Raw genomic sequence first — 20,116 nt, forward strand, 5'->3', positions numbered from 1 at the left:
AAAACATGTTATTACAAATAACTGATTTATTGCCCTTCTGCTATTGTGTCTGGCATTTTCTCCACACACTGGGAGAAGACTGCCCCCTTGTGTCAAAAAGAGAAGGGTGCATAAAACTTAACAACAGTCAAATGACACCCATGAAGGCATATCTTAGTTTATGTACAACATAATCTGCCATTTGGAACCTATAAAAAATGTATAAGCAAAACAAACATGTAAAAAATTCACCATAAAAATACAACTCTTGATGGCAATTGTATTTAGCTGACTATATTATGTTCAGGGAAAAATAGTTTGCATCTTTTCATCTGCAACCTCCAGCCATCTGCAAGTTATATTAAAAGAAAAATACATATTTTGAAAAAAAACGGATAAATAGGTGAACCTATCTTGTCTGGTCTGTATATAAGACAGCTGGATGGTCTCAAATCAAAATCAAATCAAGGATATTAGTCATAAAAGGCGTTTGCGTCCAAGGAAGCATTAGGTTTGAACCTTTTAACTGTGTACCCTCTCAGAGCGACTCAAATCCTAGTTCAACACATTTAACTTTAAGGCGATCAAACCTTCGTTAAGTACTTTTCTTGTATAGATATTTGAGTGTAAGATGTGAGAGCATGTTGAGAATGAATGGTTTAATGTCCTTGAGTGTTTTTGAATCCTTTCCTGTGAACAGTCTTGATATTTCTTTAGCGCCTCAGACAAAGAGCTGCTCGTCCTTCCCTGAGAGGCTGCGCCTCAGTTTCAGGCCTGACAGGATCTTCTGTGCCGGTGAGGTGAAGTTCATTTCAACAGGAAGTGTCTTTGGTGACTGACACAGAACCAGCCTCTGTCCAGTACTCTGTATGTTACAGGACATATTTTTGCTCTGATCAGCCTGACACCCAGATGCCACCGCCTGAGAAGACTTCTGTCCTGTGCTGATTGATGTTTCAGTTGCCGCTGGTGCAAATATTGAGTCAATTCCCAGCATGTACTGCACAACATTGCGGGGGCTCAGAGGGCCGTCCACTTTATTCTCTGCTGCAAAGGCAGACTGGTGTGGCTGGTGGGCGTTCTCAAATTGGATGTCTACATTTTGGGAAAGTCTCTGTGTCCCTGGTTCTGGAGAAGAGCTGCGGCTGCTGTCAGCACTTCCTGTACAACCCCTCGCTGAGGCTGCAGGCTGTCTGGCTACAAGACCTGGGTGGGGGAGTCTTGTTCCTGGGTTATGATGACGGTAATATTTCACAGGCTGTCTGGTGAAGCGATAGTGTGGCTGGGTTACCAAAACAGAATCCGGCTCACCCTGAGAGTCGCTTGATGCACCTCTCATAGCCATGACTAAAGCAGAAGAGGAAAACCAAGATGTGATTCAGAAAATTGAAATAAACACAAGTAATTGAGTACATTAAACTTGGCTTTCCCTGCATATTGTTTTCTAGACATTTCAAACCTTACCTTAAAGCATTCATACAGAGTCTGTATGGAAGGTCTACAGAGCAGACTGGATCTATTTACTGATTTAAACGTGTTTACAACTATGTGTGTTCTGGATTTGAGGTTGATGAATATGTCTGTCTGGTTGTGAATATAGGCCTTAAAACTGCTTTTTTTTGTAGCCACATAGAAAGAAGCACCTCAGAACAGTAAGAGTAAAGCAAGAAGAAAAGATTAGATGCAATCACTCACCCGGTTCTATAGATAAATACAACTAGATGGGTAGCAAAAAAGAGAAGAAGAAAATCTTTTTCCATAAATAACTGGAGGCAATGTGTAAAGTGCTTGGAAATATTGAAACAGCAACTGACCCTTGTAGCACTCTGCTTCCAATGTATTTGGTGCGTAGGTTAATTATTGAGTAAAAGTAGGCTAGAACAAACCACAAGTCTGTGAGGAGTGAAGTGAAAAAATTGGGGCTGTATGTGTAATACCTAGATCTCCAAAGGCTCAATTAAAAAAGGTCCTCAAGCAGCAAAGGTACAAGATAGCATGATAATCTCTTACCAATTTTACCAACAACTAAGACCCAAGCATCTATAAACATCAAATATTTTCACCTATTCTAGTCAGGAGGAACTGCTCTATCACTACGTCCCGCCTACCTGTTTTATCATTGGCTTCAGGGCTGAGCTGGTCCACTGCCTCATTGGATGAAGACTTGTCAGATATATAACCCTCACTTGACTGCCTCTTGATTGTTCGACTCTGTTGGGATGACACAAGTTGAGTGGTGCAAGTGTTTACAGACCACGTCTAGATCTGACATACTGCAGAACTACAGTATGACGGTGATTCTAACAGGAAATATCATTAACTACTACTGGATGATTCTGCCGTATTTTATTAGCAGGTTATTTAAACCCATTCTATGAAAAGATACTCTTACTTTTGTGTAGTTCAAGCCATCAGGTATAACCACTGTAAATGTCTACAGTTGGGTTAACGATTTTTTGTTTATAAAGCATAGCAGTATAGCTTGACAGAAGGCAGTGCAGGTCAGCGACCAGAAAGCAGGAATAAAAAAGCAGCAGCTGCCGTGCGTGTTAATCCTGATAAGGTGCCAGGTGCTAATTAAGACTTTAAAAACCACAGCTAAACATGTAGCTCAGCAACAAACTCTCTCTACCCTATACAAAGCAACTGCTATGGATCCTTTTTACTGGAAGCAGCAGTCAAATGCTTTAAAAATAAAAGATTGTGTATTTGTGAGTCCTGTGAAAATCCATCCCTTGAAAACATCAGTAACCACTAACCACTTTGTTTGAGCTGGATGTTTTGAGACTTACTTCTAGTGAGTGTGGCCGCTCTCTGGTTGAAACGTCCCCATCCAGGGCACAGGAAGCTCTGGGAGGGCTGTCTGGTAGAGGTGCAGTGGGAGCTGGAGGCGGGGGCGTACTGGGTCTTCGTTCAAGGCCAAAAACCTTGTCATGATGTGTGATGAAGAACTCAATAAGTACAGACTGGTAACTGGTCTCCAGCAGGGCATTTATTGACATGTCCGTAGACACTAGAGGGCGCAATAGTGTTGGCCCAAACACTATCCCCAAATTGCTCTGGGACATCTTGTTCTCGTAGTTCTCTGAAACTCTGCGAAGCACACAAATTTAAAACCCATGAAAAGCCAATCTTCTAGGAGGGTTGGCTAAACTGTAACCAGAAAGGTCTGCGGCATGCTTACCTTTGGAGGTGAGACATCATGTGCTGTAAGGTGCTGTAGCAATATGGAGGGAGTTTCTGTAGCAGCTTTTGCAGGTTGTAAATTATGTCCATTATCTCGTTAGTGTCTGATGCCGGGTCCCTTTCACTCAGGTACTGAATGGTCTTTCCCATTGCGATGAAATGATGGTACAGGTCAAAGGTTAGCAAGGGATCTGGGAGCTGGGAGAGAGTGAGGAAGAGAAAGGTTGCTCACTGAGATGAGAGAGAAAAAACATGACAGGTTTGGCACTAACTCTCTAAAACCTGACAGCAAATGGAATTTTAAAGAATGAAACATAATAATATCATGTTTTATAACAATCATAATAAGAAATGTGATATCAAAGGTATTGTGCATGATTTCACTGATGACTCAGGGTTTGTGTACTTGTGCATGGGTTCAAATGTGTAATTGAAATGAACATACCATTCTAAATATGTCTATAATATAGTTATTACTTTTATAAACAAAAAACCTCCTGAAGAACAAAAAACAAATATGTTCATAAAGTCAAGCACTCATATTCTTTACTGCATGCTTTTTGTTGTTAGAAATTAGGCCCTAGTGTCATGGAAGCAAATATAAAGTGCTAGGTCACTTAATCAGCCTTATTCAGTCAGTGAAGCAATGTGGCAATGACTCGTATACCTCCTTGAAGAAGTGCTTAAGGATGGAGGTAATGTCATGTGGGGAAAGGTCAGAAAGTTCCACCTGCTCCTTTTGCACTTCAAAAGCTTGACAAAGCTTCTGGATGCGAGGCTTGGAGCCACTCACACGATACACCCCCTGGGGGTAGAAAAAAAGGAAGCAACAAACTGTTATGAAACAACAACTAACTTGATAGCCTCTATAAAACATTTGGGTGATATTAATAATACCTGGACTGAGAGGGCGCGATTCTCAATCTCAGATGTGCACAGTCGCACCACAAAGGGGACATTGTCCTGCCCGTCCTGACACATCAGAGAGAGGTCCACCCCGAACACGGTCCCCTTCCTGTTCTCACACTCCATCTGACACACCTCCATACACTTTCTGTGCAAAGCAAGCCCGCACTGAAAGTAGGACAAGTATAAGACATTATCAACCAGTTTCAGCACCATTCATCATTCATTTTCTGCTGTTCTTCTCAATACACCCTGTCACTGTTCATCTCTGCTATGTCTTACCTCCTCACATTCGACTCCATTGACAACAATGTAGTTTTCACAATGCTTGCATTTGACCATCTTGCTCTTCATCTTCCTCAGTTGGTGCGTCAGTGCAGCTCTTGACAGCGTTCGCACTTTGACTGGCTGCATGTCAATGTATTCTGAGTGGAGAGGTCAAGGATACAATCATGCTGTGTAATTCACATGTTTGGTTTTGGAGGCGTACCATGGGAATAACAAACCTGATTCTGAGGCAACATCTCGTTCGTCCATGTCGTCTGATGACACAGTCAAAGTGGATGCGGTTTTGGGCAGCCTCCTATTAGTGTGAGCTTCAATTATATATTGCAGAAGAGAAGGGACACCGTAGACGGGAGTGAAAACATGTTTATCTTCGAAATGTTTTCATATGCTCGTGAAAGAAATGTTAGTGGAAAAAATGCAGACTTGTGCTCACCAGGGCTGGACAGAGATTCTAAACTGCCTCCAAAACTCTCATTGTCACTGTGCCCTGTTCTCCCTATTGCACCAAAACACATAAGAAAACAATAATGTTATTAAAGAGCATCATTTACCTCATTACAGTGTATACATGAGAAGTCCTTACTGCCATCGCTGTGTTGTCTGAAAGGACTATCATCTGTCATAGGGGAAGAGTCCGGCAGTAAGCTGAGAGGGTTACTGGTTTTTCGCTTGTTCCTATCAACAAATGGGTGGGGACAACATTTCAATGAATAAATAGATAGTTGAAGTGAACACAAAATGTAAGCTATTTTCCACTTATAACCCACTTAAAATGAATAAACTATATATTTAAGATTTGAACACACAGTTACTTCTTAAGTGCTTCTTTCTAAAACATTATAAAGAGTTCTCTTCCTAAAATAAGTTACATTTCTGTCCCAAAACCAATAGATTACGATACATAAAAGATCTACACGCTCTGGTGATATCCACAGTAAACATTACAGCCAAAGTTACATCAGAGACAGTCATTGGTCAGTTTACGAACTGTTTGCACTGTGGCATATAGTCCTGGAAGGTGAAGACTTGGAGAGGTTGTTCAGGGAGACGCTTGCTAAGGATGTAGAGCAGATAGGGCTCTCCAGGCTCCAGGGACCTGCATGTCACCTCCAGGTTGTGATAGCCAAGGGGAACAGGCTCTGTCTGCTGCCGCTGGAAGTAAAACATGTTGACTGTGGCCTGATGCAGAGAGGAGAAATAATGGAGAGACAAAGCAGTGAGTTTACTATGCTGATTTACCAGAAGTCTTTTAAATGCAGTAAAAATGACTGAAATAAAAGTTGACATGACTGTACAATTCTGCAAGAGTATTTCCTTTATATTTTCCCATATTGAGAAGCGTGCAAACCACAAAGCAATGCTTAAGTAATTTATAACATTCAAGCAAACGTATCATTGTCGCATCATATGTATTTATACGAGGGAGATTCACTTTGTGTCTAAAATAAATACACAATTATTCCAGCATGTCTTTAATTTATACCACAACCATGCTTAAGCATATTTGGAAAGGGCTGCAGTGGAGTGGAAGCAGGCTACCAGAAAGACAGATTCAGAGTTTTTCTTGAGTTGATACCAACCTCCTTAAGCACAGTGTCTCCTTGAAAGATGAGCTTGCGAATGTGGGAAATAATTCTCTCTTTGACCTTCACTAACTCATCCTGGTGAATTTTAGCATCAATAACACACTGTTTGTACAACATCTCTGCCTCCACCACCTGTAGGAGAAACACAGAAGACCTGAGATCTGCACATTTCTTCATTTGTGTCATAATAAACACACAGCAAAATAATAACACACAGTATCTGTTCTGTACTTAACTGCACTAGGACTGCCATGTAATTTGCATTAAGGGGACATTCACCTTAGCCTGGGCGTCATCCTTGGACTTCCGCCTCTTATCCAGTGTCTTCATTCCAGCTGTGTCATCCAAGGCTTTAGCAGTGATAGCTTTAGCCAATACTAGATTATCACAGCGCTGGATGTATTGTTGTTGAGCCTTCTTTAAAGCTGACACTGATTCGTTCTGGAAAAAAGAACATGAAAGCAGACACATAGAGGGGAAAAAAGCACAGATGAGTTTGTTGCTATTGTGCAAGCCATGTGCGGTCTAACATGTGTTAAGCAGAAATCAACAAGGTCTTTAAAGAGAGAGATTTTTTAACAGAGAGAAATGTTTGCTTTACATTCTGGCTTGTTATCCAGTCTGTAGGAATGTGATATAAATTAGTTCTGACAGTGTAATAAACTGAGCTCAACGTCAGCCACAAACAAGATATTCCTAATTCACTTACCATCCTTCTTTGTTCTTTTGCCCACTGCTCCTTAAATTCCCGGCGCCATTTGTCAATCTCATTCTTCTTGGCAGCCAAGGCCTATGGGACAGAGATACTGGATTAAACAGAAAGTCATAGCTACATACCTGCCTCAAAAAGTCAGAGAAGATTTATAATAAAACTCAAACTTTTTGCGTGTGTGTGTGTGTGTGTGTGTGTGTGTGTGTGGGCTTCCATACTTGGTGACAGCGGTTTTGAAGCAGTTCTGACATCTTTCTAGAAGCCACACTGTTCTTGATGTCTTGCTCTAGCGCCATTGTGTAGATATACTGCAGGGGCATCATTTCCTACAATGGCAAAAACAACTTCAGACATCATTTCTATTGTAAATACTGCTAAGAGAGGTAAAATGTCATATAAAACTACTCTATTGTACTCATTTATTTCCATGACACATTAAACAGTGACACATTGTTATAATCATGTTCTAAAAACTCAAGCTGTACCTGCTGTCCCACATTGGCTTTTGCTCCTTCAGCTGTCTTCATTAGACCTTTGGCAAATTCTTGTTCTGTCAACAAAATCAAAATAGTTTTTAGCTTACACTACATGTACATTGAGAAAAGATCAACAGAGTTAGTCGGTTGACTTATCTGGAACCACCATATTGATTGTTGCTTTGTTTTTAGCCTCAATTTTTCATCAGATAACCCTTATATTTACTGAAAACTCATCTAATTTTCACCCCATCGTTTGACGTTTGTTGCAAACTTCATAACTTCTAACAGAGAGATCAAATCCTGGTTAATTCAGCAACAAACCTTTAACAATGTCTTGTTTTTAAAAGTACATTCTCCTGTATACTGTATCTGTCCATATCAAATGAACCAAAAATACATTTGAAGAAGATCAGCGTATTTCTGCATTTTGTGTCTGCTGTTGATAGCACAAACTAAGATGAACTCGGACATATTTGCTTGCCTATTTATTCCAAAAGCACCCGTCTCTTTTACTACCCTACTGTGCCCTGTTAATCTGCCGTCTAATCCTTTCCCTCCGTGTGTACAGTTTGTGGTTCACTGAGGTAACTGAATCACCCTCAGAATCCATGTCATGGGAAGTCACAACATGGTGTTTTGCATACAACCCTCTAACCTAAAGTATTGGTTCTTCATTCATGAACAACATGAAAGAAGGATCTATTCTCTTGAAGCCTGCCGACTACAGAAATTCTTTCTGACTTCTAGGAACATGTGGGTGTCTTGTTGCTATGTTTCTGAGATTAGAGTTTCAATTCGGTAAACAACAACAGGTTTAAATCTGTTAGACATCATTTGAAAAAAGTCCCACATACTTATAAATATAATAGCCCACACTTAAAAACAGATAAATAGCAAGATTTTCTAACACCAGTGACTGCGAAGAGGATTTCCATGCAGTGGATTCTGTCACATTGGGACAAATTTGCATTTTATAAGTAACAACTCATATTTTTGTGTGTTCACTGTTTATTCAAATGCATAACATTGTAAGCACAGCTGCCTTGATGGAACCACTACCATGTTATGACAATAATTTGCATTTTACATAACAGTTTTCTTTCCCGGCTCACCCAAGCTGATTCTCTTCTCAATCCAGGCCAGGATGTCTTTTGCGTAGCGGCACCACATCTTGGTGTACTGCAGGGCCGTCTCTACTCCATCGTCACATCGACAGAGAGCCAGGTCTGCTTCCTGGACTGAAAGGGAGTACATCACCATCACTGCAGGCTCCACGCCTTCTTAGCCGGACCCAGCGATTACACTGTCCATTAGGTTATGCACAAGTTTTTTCTGCTCCTCAAACAGCCTTCAGCCTAAAATAAACACTTCCCTAGTGTAAAGAGAAATACCCCAACTGGACTTAAAAAAAGAATGTCACTTTATAAAAATGGTTGACAAAAACCCCACGCAGGAAACAATGACTGCAATTTCCAAGTGAGATCTGCTCCTCAGAATAAAAACCTTGTGGTTTCAACAGGTCTCAGAACACTGCACGTACAGTGGATGTATACGACTAAGTCCTTCAGTAGGCACATATGGAGAAGTGACCAGAGAGAGGATTGTTCTATGGACCAGAGACAAACAGCTTTAGCTAAACAACTTCCCTCCTCTCTTCTCTTCCTCTCTCTGCCTGGCCCCTCCCTCTTACACCTGTTCACTTATAATAGACAAGTCCAGTGCCAGTGTGTAGTATCAGACACCGTACACACCGTCACAACTCTACTGTGGCCAGGCAGACAGGGCGTTTATATGAAAACCACTCTGCTCCTTCCTGTCTGACTCATACCAAAATGGTGAATTTGAGACAATCATGTGTTCTCTCAAGCACTCCCCACGTCAGTTTCTTCTTTCCTCTTTATGTCTGTGCTACACTTTCACAACAATTGCAACAACATGTCAAAATCTATTAGAACATATCCTTATTTTCTTCTGTAAACAAGAGTTAGAGCAACAGATGCAGTTCAAGAAAGTGAACTCTGAAAGGTCCACAGTTCAGTTCTAAGAAGCAGCTTTGCTTTTAACTGAGTATGCACGCATAGCTAGAGAGAGTGCAGCAACTTCTCCCTTCACTTCTTCACTCAGAGATGCAGATTTTGGTTCTGGTCTGCTCTTTTTTTAATCAGACACCTCATCAAGTCAGTTGTATACAAATCCAAGCAGTGGGATATTTTGATCTCTGTCTTCAAGCAAAATCAAAATGAAAACACTTTGCAGCTAGATTGGGTTCCAGGGTTGACCTCTTGTTGCCTTCTTCTCTGTGTTTTGTTTCAGGAAGAGCTCAGAGCACTTTCAGAAATGAGCCTCCGAAAAGATTCTGTGCCGCCACATGGGTTCCTCCTCCCGCACTCGGATTGGGGATTATCCTTGTCAGGTCCAGATTGTGAAGTGACAGGCTTTAGAGGAGCATCAGTGAGGTTTACCTCCTCATGGTGTGTGACTGAATAAAGGGGGGGTTGAGATGCCAAACCAATTGAAACACATGAAACCAGATCGTCAAAGGGCATGTTCTAGCAATGTGCTTAGTGAGACTTGATTACACATACACAAATTAACTGGTTTCTCTGCAGTCTGATATAAGGAATCACTTTTAACCGGATACAACATCAGTGGCGGCATTTAACGGATCTAGACTAAAAGCTAAAAGAAGACATTGAAAACGCACTTACAGTGAGAAATAAAAATAGTTTGTTAATACCTTTATACATTATTACTACCACTGTGTTTTTTTAAATGCTATCCGTGTCTGTAATTCCTATTCTCTTACTGTGTGCTGTGACCTGTAGTTAAGGTCAAACTGAGTTGTAGTACTTGGTAAAGGCGGCCTAGTCCTTTTCTCTTTCTACCCTGTATTTACTTTAATTGCGTGCTGAACACTGACAGTTCCTTTTTCAGCAGACCCCTCTGTTTCCCGCTTGTGTCTGAGGCAAAAACTGACAGCAGCTGTCTCGTGCTTTAATCCTGGCTCCTTTATCCTAATCTTGTTACAACAGGGCAATTACAACTCACAGCTAATTACAAGAATAGAACTCAAGATAGAAGAAAATAGACTACTATATAAAATAAATAAAATGTTAAAACTGACACAAACAGCAGAGCACAAACTCACACATACACACACCTCCACTCACTCTCCTTGTTCCATCTCCTCTCTTTGACAGAAATCATACCTGGTTGGTTTCCATCCAGTTCATTGGCCTCAGCACATACCTGTGGACAAAAGGTTGACTCTATTAAAACTTGAGTTTGACTCACTAATCCCCAACACACAATATGTGGGGGATAAGCAAATATAATATTATTTGTAACAAAATCACAATATAAGTTTTAAGCTTGGTATTGATTCCTTACAGAAACATCATGCTGCTCTGTGAGATCTGCGCCTTCTGTCGAGATGGACTCTGCAATGGACTGGGAGTCTATGTCTTCCTGATCATCCTCTTCGCTGAAAAGGGAAATAATGTATTGGGAGGGAAACACAGAAAAATGTAAATAAGTTGACAACTCGTTGACAACTCGATCTGAATAGTTTGATCATATTTGGTTTACTCTGACCAGCCATGCTTAAAGCATGTCTGAATGACATCTCACTAACTGTATAGTTATTGTATTGAGTACTCAGGGCAAGCCCAGTGATGAAAAGGACAAGATAAACATGTGGTTACACTGTGCAATTTGTAAATGTGAAATACTTACCAAGAAATTAAAGTTAACTCAAGATTATCAAAGTCTCTGAAGATCTCACTATATCGCTTGGTTTCCGATTTACGTTGCACTTTCTTCACATCTGAAATAAGTAATGGAAAAGCTAAGATACACGTAACTATTTATCGCAAAGTACACCATTGTAAATTTGAGATCTTAAACCTGATCCAACCATCAAACACAGACCTAATGCCTCAAAACAAACAGAACTTTGTAGGTATGAATGATGAATAAGCAATGTTGCTCAGAACTGCTTCTACTGGTCCCTTGACATGTTGCTGATTGAAGCATACACTATAGTTAACCTATGCACTACTTATTACCACAGAGGCATCAGCTCAAAACTTTATGTGCAACACATAGCATTAATATGTTGAGTGTGCTAACATGATAGAGATATAATTTCTAATAAATAGATAGTATGTCATAGTAAATCTAATTGAGTTCCTCTGAATTAATGGCTTATAGCATTTCCTTTATATTTCTAAGAACTTGGATGTAATATTGGAACAACATGGTTGTCACCTTGATAATGAAGTCTCAGCCTAATTTACTCCCACTAGTTAACTGATAGTTCACTTTTGGTCCTGCCAGACCGTTAAAAACTGTTGATTTACAACAGATGCAACAATGAGAAAAAGCAATCTCACTCTCTCAGAGACGTCTAAATTTTGGTCAACCACATCCTGTTTCCAATTTGTGTCACGTCCTATAAAAACAGTCTTTGTTTTTCACACCAGCAGTGTTTCAGTAAGAGAGGGAGAATTGAGAGGCAATATAAAAGGTTTCAGTAAAACTAAAACACAGAGTTTAAGTGTCAAATTATTCTTAATCAGAGCCAAACTACTGACTGTTTTTGTTTGCTGTAGACCTATATGATGTATATTTTACGTTTGTGATTTGAAGTCACATTGTGAAATGTTTCCTATGAACTTACAAACATATTTCAAAATCATCTACTTAACTGTCACACCAATCAAAAGGATATCTATAGTTAGTATTCTATTCTGGGCTTTATGCAAAGGTACAGGAAAGCCATGTCTTGTTAAATAAAATTACAGAAGTCACACGGAAAAAACTGAACAGTAACGTGTCAAACGGATAAAGAGTTCAGGAAGTTCAGCAATCCTCCTTTGACTTGGAGGGTGACACACAGCATTTGCAAAGGCAGAACCAGGCACATTAAGCATACACAAGCATGTCCTAATGCCACTTCAGCAATGTCAGCAAATTTGCAATTAGGAACCACACATCCAAAATGAACATTACAAGTGAAGACTTTTTAAAATGAACCCAAAAGTGTTAACATACCTACAAGCGTAATGGGTAACATATGTTATATATGAAGGCAACATTTTCTCAAAATTAACTCAAGAAGTCTCATTACTCACCCGTGGCTTGAGGGGAATCTTTGTTTGGCACTTGATCTTCTTCCATTTCTACAATATCACCACAGGAGCCAGACCCTATCGACACCAATCCAGCATCACCTGCCCTTAAGGTCGCGTTGCAACACACCGATAAAAGTTGAGGGGGCAGGAATACTGCACGGCAGAGCGCACACACACTGAAGGATTATTAGCATGCAGCTCTGAGCTTGCTGCAGTTGTGGTCTGAAAAAAAATCTTCCTCTTGTAGAGTGGGTAGGTAGCTGTTTTTTTTTTTTTTAACCATGGAAGAGGAAGTGTATCTAGTTGTCACTGTAGGCCCCACCTACGCTATCACACTACCCCATGTCACAAGTTGCAAGTGTTAATTTTGTCTCTTCACTCAAAATAAAAAAGAATGTGTGATGTACAAACTGTTTGGATAGAGCATTTGTTTTTACAGATTACAGATCTGTGACAATTATACCACCTGCAAAACCTTTATACTATATCAGTTTTCAACATTTGATAAACTCAAGTTCTTTATGAGAAAGAGGAGCTCATATTCAGAGGACTTGGTTGTTACGTATTGGGAACTGTGAAGGTTGTACTGTTTGTGGGACATACAATACAACCTTCACAGCTTCACATTAGAGCAGTCGGTAAAATGATGACACCTTGAGGGTTACAAAGATAAAAGCAAGTGAGTATAAACTCAATGCTTGCATGACAAACAAATTGACTACGCATAAATGCAAATAATGGCTCACCACAGAATTGCCACATGCTTTTCACATGGTACATGAGGTCTGAATAAACAGCTACTTTAACAGAGAAATCACACATGAAACATTTTTCTGTCAAAATAGTACATTTAGTTTTAAGGGCTAAAGTTATGTTAGTGATAACTCATGCGTTTGTTTGTTCTCCCTATCTTGTTAAATTTGCACTAACTAACATCAACAGAGATAAATTGGTTACACAGTCATTGTGATACGCAACATCACATAAATCACAAATTCAGCTTTTTTAAAAATAGAAAAGTTTATTTATCCTTGGCACAATGCAGCACTAACATGTTTGTGCAATATCCGTGGGTGAACGGCTCCAATTAAAACAGAGACAGAATAAATATTTACTAAATTGTAAGATCTGACAAACCTTTTGTTGTTTGTTTCTCTTTTGCAGGGACATTTGATCAAGACTTGCACACCCAAACTCACATTTAACTGAAAATGATTAAGAGTTGGAAACTAACGCCTGTTTGAATGTGGCTGGGTGGGTTCTCTTTAAAGTGAACTTAAAGGGCTTAAAATACTTAGTTACTCCCAAATCACCAAGTTTGAGACATGTAAAGTGGTTGGTCTAACCATAAAAATGTCAACAGCGTGTTTAGTCTGGAAACAATCCCAAAGCGGAGAGAAAAGACACAGAAATAAGGAATAGCATTGGTATATACGGAGTACTGCATTTGTTGACTGTGTGTTTTGTTGCTTTGAGAAGCTCTGGTTAAAGCATCTTATGTGATGGCTAATGATTATTTAATAAAACAGTAATATGAAGTTTAAAAAACACAAAATACTAAAGTATCAAAGCAAAAGACATGCTGATGTTTCTCATCTTGGGTAAACGCATAGAAAAATGATTTACTGTGATTTAAACACAAAGTCTTGATTTTGCTCGGTTACATTCAAATATATTTTTTGTCTTGAGAAATGTATTCAACAGGAAGCATTTCATGTTGTAATCTCACATAAGGACAAAGTTAAGTGCCCAATTACTGAAATGTTAAAGTGAAATTGCATTCCTGGCTTATATATATGTTCATTTCTGTATGACAGACAGAAGTTGGGTACTGCAAATGCCATTCCACATGGCAAGTCTAGTGCCTTTATAAAAGTCAAAATGACAAACTGACAACATGATGAAAAACACAAGACACCCCTGGTCCCTTTTTAACTTATCACAGTTGGATAAATTCAATCTTTCTCCAAATCTGATCCAGGGATGTGACACAAAACCAAAAATGTATAGCTGAGGCATGATTATAAAAGGTGGTTTGTAACATTCTCCACAGCTCTCATAGCTCTTCCCGTGCTGCACTGTCCAAAGGCGACTGGAGCACATCTGAGTTCTGGGCCTCAGTGCTGATCTCAGCTTGCTCCCCAGTTTTTCCTGTGCGCCCTCTGTCCCAGTCTGTACGGACTTTGTCATTGTCCCACACTGTGGAAGTCTCGGTGTCGCTGATGTAGCCGCTGTCGCCTGTGTAATGAGTTGGATACACTAGAAGAGGCTCGGCCGAAAATGCTTTTAGGTCCCTGGTTTCAAACTGTTCCATATAGTCAGATCTGCGGAGGAGAAGGTAATGTCAGTAAGAACAAACAAAATAAAGCAACATTTCTGATCAGAAGTGGTAGTTGTGTGTGTTCTGTACTTGTACTGAGTGCGGTACACTTACACAGGATGTTTATTGAACATGATCGGAAGAAACTCGTCCACTGGCAAAATCCGCTTCAGGGGTTCTGCTTTCAAAAGCTTCTCTGCACCTTGTAATGACATCATATAGCCTAAAGTCCAATACGAATAGTCTGCTTCCACTAAGTTGTGAATATTAGGCACTGCTTTCTCTGGATGATCCACCTGCATTCTTTTCCGACCAATATAACTGGAAGAAAGAGATAGAAGTAAAGTGTGAGAAGCAATTGCTAATTTAGGAGATTTAAGGAACATTTTAAGGTTGTAAATGAGGCACAAACTCACATGAGATCCCAGTCCAGCCCTTCCTCCTCCACCTCCTTCATCAGGTTCATCAAGCGTCGTTTGAAGAAGATCTCAAAGCGCAGGTCGTCTTCAATCACCAGGGAGGTTTCCAGTCGTCGCTCCACAATCTAAGGCCACACAAAGATTCATCAATCACTAACCCATCTGTCTGGTTCACAAGCGCTCAAATGCTTGGCCTCCGGTGTTCACCTCTTTCCAGATGTTATAATGGGAAAGGAAGCAACCCAGCTCTCCCTTTGTCAGTGGGCGGCCATGATAGGGGTCATTGTATCCAGGGAGCATGTGGATGCCTAAATTATGAACTTCACTGATATTCATCGCTCTGAAATAGAAAGGAGAACAGATGTGACAAAATGGCAATGCAAAAAAAGGTAAAATTGGAGTAAGTCATTAGGTAAGAGTGAACTTACTTTCCATCTACAGCTGCAATAACCTTGCATGTTATCTTCTGCTCATATAACGTCCTCATCATACGTTCTCGGCGGTCAGTGCGCCTCTGCAGGTTTATCATGAACACCTACACATGGGCAAGAGTGGAGCCAGTCAATGTAATAACAGGTTTCTAACAGCAGGGGAGGCAATCAGCACAGCAGTGGAAAGAGGGCCATTTTTGCAGACTCCATCTTCACATCACTCGATACTCACCTCATCGAAGCCCAGTTTGTCAGGTTGTTTTCTAGGAACAGGTATGTATTTGGAAGGCATCACTGGGGGATTTCGCACTACACATTGAGAGGGAAGATGGATGCAGAAATGGTATATAAATGATATATAGAAACCCATGCCGATGGGGAAATAATTAGATAAAGAAGAAGGAAGAATATCAAGCAAAAAGAGAGATGGATGCAGAAGTAAAGCCCTCAGTTGGAACGCAAGCTACTCACCATTAACCTCCAGCAGGGCGTGCAAGAAGCTGTCAGCTTCGTCTTGCAAGGTATTGTGGGATCGCAGAGGCACAGGAAGGTTACCGTAGGTCTCTTTGTTACATACAAACATTTGAACATCTGTAGAGAGCAGAGCAGTCCAATGTTTTACCAATATGAAACCAAATAGGTTAAAAAGGTTAGATACAAATATGTAGACTTAAGCATTGAATTGTGACATACCTGCCATCCGAGCGGAGAACGCAAACACAATGATGTCGTCAAAAGCCCAGCTGTATTCCGGGTGAGGTGGGTGAAAGGCCAGCTGCCTGGACGCCTCTTTCCTGAGGTCAATCAGAAAGGTGGAGTGGACCATTGGAACTGCAAAACAGCCCTTGCGCACATGCTTTCTTATGGGCAAGTACGCAGGAGTGCGCTTATAGTAACCCTAAAGAAAAAAGACAGGTTTAAGAGCATTCATAAAATCAAACAAAGCAGTTTTACGTAAACAAACATGAACATTCAATCGACAACAATGTACCTGGGAGGTCATTGCACACCAGAAGTTTGAATAGGCTGCACGGGATTCAAGCATTGGAGCAATGATGGTCTTGTTCTCTCCCATGAGTTTCCAGAGCATGTCAGGATTGGTGAGGAGGTTATCACAGTCTGCCAGCTACACAAGGAAAGGTGATCAAGTGTTAATAGGTTTGTGAATTGTTAAAAAAGTGTTTCACACCATAAACTGGCTTGGGGAATACTCAAAAGTAATGCTCAGTCAGTTCATGAGAGTTGAATGGAGCACTCAAAAACTGGTTTCAAACCCCACCGACTGCTCATCTCAGTTTTTAAGAGGGTTAAAAATGGTAGCACAAAATCCTTCCAATTCTGGGTGTACTTTGCTTCAAAATTATACCCCACTGAAGCTCAGCAGTGTGTGCTGGGCTGGGGAATACAAATAGAAACGTCCAGCATTCTAAAATAGGGTTCATGTCGAGTCAAGCTTTGTGCCGTTGTAAGGATCCAGATAAGCTTTAACCATATGGAGGCAGAAAAATATAACTGTGGCAATTTTCAACACCCTTTATGGGGACAAAATTACAACTGTGGTGGTGCTTTTGACTTGACTCTGCAGTAAGCCTTCTGGTGCTATAAGATTTTTGAGAAGCACATGCTCAAAATGGAAACATTTTCAGAGTTATTGTGCTTCACTTTGTGCGTTTTGTTGACCTACCATGAAGTAGTCTGCCCACATCTCACGAGCTGACTCCAGCGCTGCTTGCCGAAGTTTCATTACATGCTCGTAGCGGAGGTCTGTCCATTGTTTCGGACCACTTTCATCATGATAACCTCTACAAGAGACATTTGGGTAGTGGTCAGAGTGAGCTTTTTGAGAAATACATTGTTTCACCAGAGACTCTAGTAAGTAACTTACTCTGGTTCCTCTTTAGGCCTCCACTCCACATAATGGTAAATGTTCTGCATCTTTACAAGCCAATCCCGCAGAATGACGGTGGTGTTGTCCTTGTTATGATCAGTTGCCACCCTGTCAATAAACAACAAAAGGTAAATCATTAGAAAGAAGTCTATTCAACATTAGAGGGGTTGAACATTATCAACACGTGAGGCCAAAACACGAGAACAGTAACATTGGTTGAATGCAGAGCAAGATCCAAGAGTTGAAAGACAACACCATGGCTCACATTACGAAAGCCCAATGTTCACTTTTTGTAAGCGCTTTGTCTGCAGCTGTGGGAACTGACATGAGTGTTAATGATACCAACATCCCATAACAAAGACACTCTTATCTTATTGACATCATTTAGGGTAGCATATCAGACTTCAAAATATAGGAATCAAGGAAATGTAATAAGAGCAATCATACTATATACAATATACCATTATATAAAAAGGTAAAACTTTTTCTTCAATAGCTTAAAACAAAAGGAAATGATTGGCAGAAGCCATCCATTAGGCCAAGTGGGAACACAATTAAGACCGTTACAAATGCCTGAATTTCTTTATAAAAAAAGGTCAGAGAAATCATGCCGCGAAACGAAATCCAGCATCTTCCTGGCTTCAGGCATGTAGTGTAGTGGAGGGAAACATTGTTTGTTGCAAAAAGAACATCTGCACTACAGTCGACTTTGCTTTTTGTTCTGAAGGACGAAGGCCAAACTTATCTCAACATATTTCACATGGATCTGTGAGAACATAGCAGCTCCTTGGTAAAACCTTTCATCTCTAAATCCTGCTGTCAATCCATTCACATCCAGTGAGTACAAAATGCAGGGCTTAGATTTAAAGACAAGATTTCCATGACAATTTGGCAGATTCTGATTCTGTGTCTTGGCATGCTTACTAGCAGCTGCAAATAGCTTTAACAAAGGGCATACAGCATAACGTGTTTATAACATTTTACAGCTGTGTGGATTCTACAGATGTATCTTAATGTGATGTGGAGCATGTAAACATCACGGTTCTTACCTCAACCATATTAACAGAAGAAGAGGTCACCCAAAAAATAAAAAGCCCCTCAATAAAGTAAAATGTCCGTGAGCGAAGAGCATACCTCTCTGAGCCCTCCAGGCAGTCATGCTCACTGCTGAGAGCTGTGAGAGCTGAGGGTATAAACATGGGGGGGCTGTTGCAGCATGTTGTTATTATGTGAGAAAATCCTCCCTTTCACTTCCCTAAACTTAGCCTGTGCACAGCAGACAGATGCTTAAGAGGTCTGTAACATCCCTTTGCACCTCCCACAAGATAATTTTGTAATGTTAAGTTTGTCACAGCTTGGGTTCAACTGTTTTAACCCTTGAATGTGGTCGACAGAAACACGTTTTTAGTGAGCCATAATAGGGGATAATTCAACTAGGTTTAGCTTCCATGCTCACAAACTATATTTGAGGGTGTCCTGTCCCTGCACAAAGATAAATACCCAAATTGTCCCAGTTCTTGTTTTCACAACTTTTCATGATGAAGGCTGAACATGAATTACATAAAATGTCCATGAGAGGAGTGAAACAGAATGTAGTCAAATGAGTGATTAATTACATCTTGGAAGAGAAGTTATTAAGTTTTTACTGATTATATGCTTTACAGTTCAAACTTAACTCTATAGCCAACAAAACTCCTCCCAGTTGGCGTCCTTTGAAGCTAAAGATTTACAAGATGGAATCTGTCGGATATAAAACAGTCAATTACTCCAAATAACACAGATGCCTTACCCGCAGTAAGGACATGATACAGGCTGGGGGGGATGGTAGCTGGTATGACACTAAAAGGTTTATGTATGCATTAATGGAAAGTGCAGACTCAACAATAAGTCACTTTGTTGGATTTGGGTTAAATCATACAGCTCCCCTTGCGGCAAGACGAGTCCCCTCCCCTCCACGTATACAGATCAATGCATACCCCCTGATAATGAGCAGTGACCAGATGTGCTCACCTCTGTACGACCACAGTGGCCACCTAAGGTTAATGTAAAGCAGCATTAGTGCTCTGGTGTCGTCGTCAGTTCTTCTCCTGCTTGTTGACATTTTTGCACATGTACATTTGACCCGCAAAGCAACTTGGATACATTGTTCCTATTAGCACCCCGTGAGTGCCTGGGGGTCCACCCCATTTTCACCCACTAAAACTGAGCCAAACAGCCTCCAATGCAGTTTTTATGCAAAACAACTCAAAAGTAAAGTCTTAGGATAACTTTTAAACATTAGCTAGCGACATGGAGGTTACAAATACTTCTTAGCTGCTTGATAGCTTGGAAGAAAACAAACACGTCCTCGGATCAACTTACCACAAAGCCATACGGTCCTTGGGATAGTTAAGGCGCTCAATATTACCGAGGAAATACGGCAGAGAGTGCTCGGAGTTTCTGCAGATAAGGGCGACAAGGACCCGGGGAGCGAGGAGCTGAGACTCGGGGCTCCAGCGCTCCTCGGCGAAATATCCCCGAGCAGGAGAGCAGCCGGACAGCAGCAGGAGGAGCACGGCGGCGGGGAGCCAGGCGAGCCCGGGCATTGCGGCAATAAATTAAGAAATATACAATATAATAAATGGTACTATAGTTGTGCCTCCTGATGAGACACTGCTATATAAAAGGCGTCTCTTTACTTTGCTCGGTCATCGCAGAAAAAACAGCGAAATCTGTGCAGCAGCTCCTGATGTGACAACGCTGCAAAGTTGAGCATTAAAGGGGTGGGGTGACCTTAAAGGGGATGGG

The 20,116-nt window shown here is 40.7% G+C and overlaps 2 protein-coding genes across 6 annotated transcripts; both read right to left on the reverse strand.

The window, feature by feature from the left end:
• Nucleotides 1-8: 8 nt before the first annotated feature.
• On the reverse strand, nt 9-12,504 carry gmip (GEM interacting protein). 4 transcript variants are annotated; one of them, XM_063903059.1, is made up of 21 exons: nt 12,272-12,504; nt 10,872-10,962; nt 10,527-10,620; nt 10,346-10,385; nt 8,249-8,374; nt 7,143-7,207; nt 6,876-6,983; nt 6,655-6,735; nt 6,225-6,386; nt 5,940-6,077; nt 5,348-5,538; nt 4,943-5,034; nt 4,793-4,855; nt 4,578-4,667; nt 4,354-4,496; nt 4,063-4,239; nt 3,833-3,970; nt 3,164-3,363; nt 2,772-3,072; nt 2,088-2,190; nt 9-1,326 (listed from the first exon to the last, which is right to left on the reverse strand). In XM_063903059.1, the coding sequence occupies exons 1-21, from the start codon at nt 12,315-12,317 to the stop codon at nt 701-703; spliced, it is 3,075 nt and encodes a 1,024-aa protein (XP_063759129.1). In that variant the 5' UTR covers nt 12,318-12,504; the 3' UTR covers nt 9-700. The 4 variants fall into 4 exon arrangements, with proteins under 4 accessions (XP_063759129.1, XP_063759130.1, XP_063759132.1 ...); XM_063903060.1 differs by lacking the exon at nt 12,272-12,504 and having other exon boundaries at nt 8,249-8,369; XM_063903062.1 differs by lacking the exons at nt 10,527-10,620; nt 10,872-10,962; nt 12,272-12,504 and having other exon boundaries at nt 10,297-10,378.
• A 768-nt stretch (nt 12,505-13,272) lies between these two features.
• Nucleotides 13,273-20,076, reverse strand: colgalt1a (collagen beta(1-O)galactosyltransferase 1a). 2 transcript variants are annotated; one of them, XM_063903073.1, is made up of 12 exons: nt 19,691-20,076; nt 17,327-17,437; nt 17,126-17,243; nt 16,433-16,567; nt 16,135-16,339; nt 15,913-16,032; nt 15,674-15,750; nt 15,439-15,545; nt 15,218-15,350; nt 15,008-15,135; nt 14,706-14,912; nt 13,273-14,595 (listed from the first exon to the last, which is right to left on the reverse strand). In XM_063903073.1, the coding sequence occupies exons 1-12, from the start codon at nt 19,912-19,914 to the stop codon at nt 14,328-14,330; spliced, it is 1,833 nt and encodes a 610-aa protein (XP_063759143.1). In that variant the 5' UTR covers nt 19,915-20,076; the 3' UTR covers nt 13,273-14,327. The 2 variants fall into 2 exon arrangements, with proteins under 2 accessions (XP_063759143.1, XP_063759145.1); XM_063903075.1 differs by lacking the exon at nt 19,691-20,076 and adding an exon at nt 18,379-18,487.
• Between the last annotated feature and the right edge of the window lie 40 nt (nt 20,077-20,116).

Source organism: Eleginops maclovinus, chromosome 16, assembly GCF_036324505.1.
Source record: "Eleginops maclovinus isolate JMC-PN-2008 ecotype Puerto Natales chromosome 16, JC_Emac_rtc_rv5, whole genome shotgun sequence".
NCBI lineage: Eukaryota > Metazoa > Chordata > Actinopteri > Perciformes > Eleginopidae > Eleginops > Eleginops maclovinus.

Bases quoted from the DNA above. Each gene is read 5' to 3' on its own strand.
- gmip (XM_063903059.1), bottom strand. From the start codon at position 12,317: ATGGAAGAAGATCAAGTGCCAAACAAAGATTCCCCTCAAGCCACGG. The intron at 4,497-4,577 runs GTTTGTTATTCC...CTCTCCACTCAG, and splicing joins AGATGTTGCCTCAGAATCAG to AATACATTGACATGCAGCCA. The intron at 4,240-4,353 runs GTAAGACATAGC...TCCTACTTTCAG, and splicing joins ATGGAGTCGAATGTGAGGAG to TGCGGGCTTGCTTTGCACAG.
- colgalt1a (XM_063903073.1), bottom strand. From the start codon at position 19,914: ATGCCCGGGCTCGCCTGGCTCCCCGCCGCCGTGCTCCTCCTGCTGCTG. The intron at 15,546-15,673 runs GTGAGTATCGAG...GCCCATGTGTAG, and splicing joins ACAAACTGGGCTTCGATGAG to GTGTTCATGATAAACCTGCA. The intron at 14,596-14,705 runs GTAAGTGTACCG...TCTCCTCCGCAG, and splicing joins ATGTTCAATAAACATCCTGT to ATCTGACTATATGGAACAGT.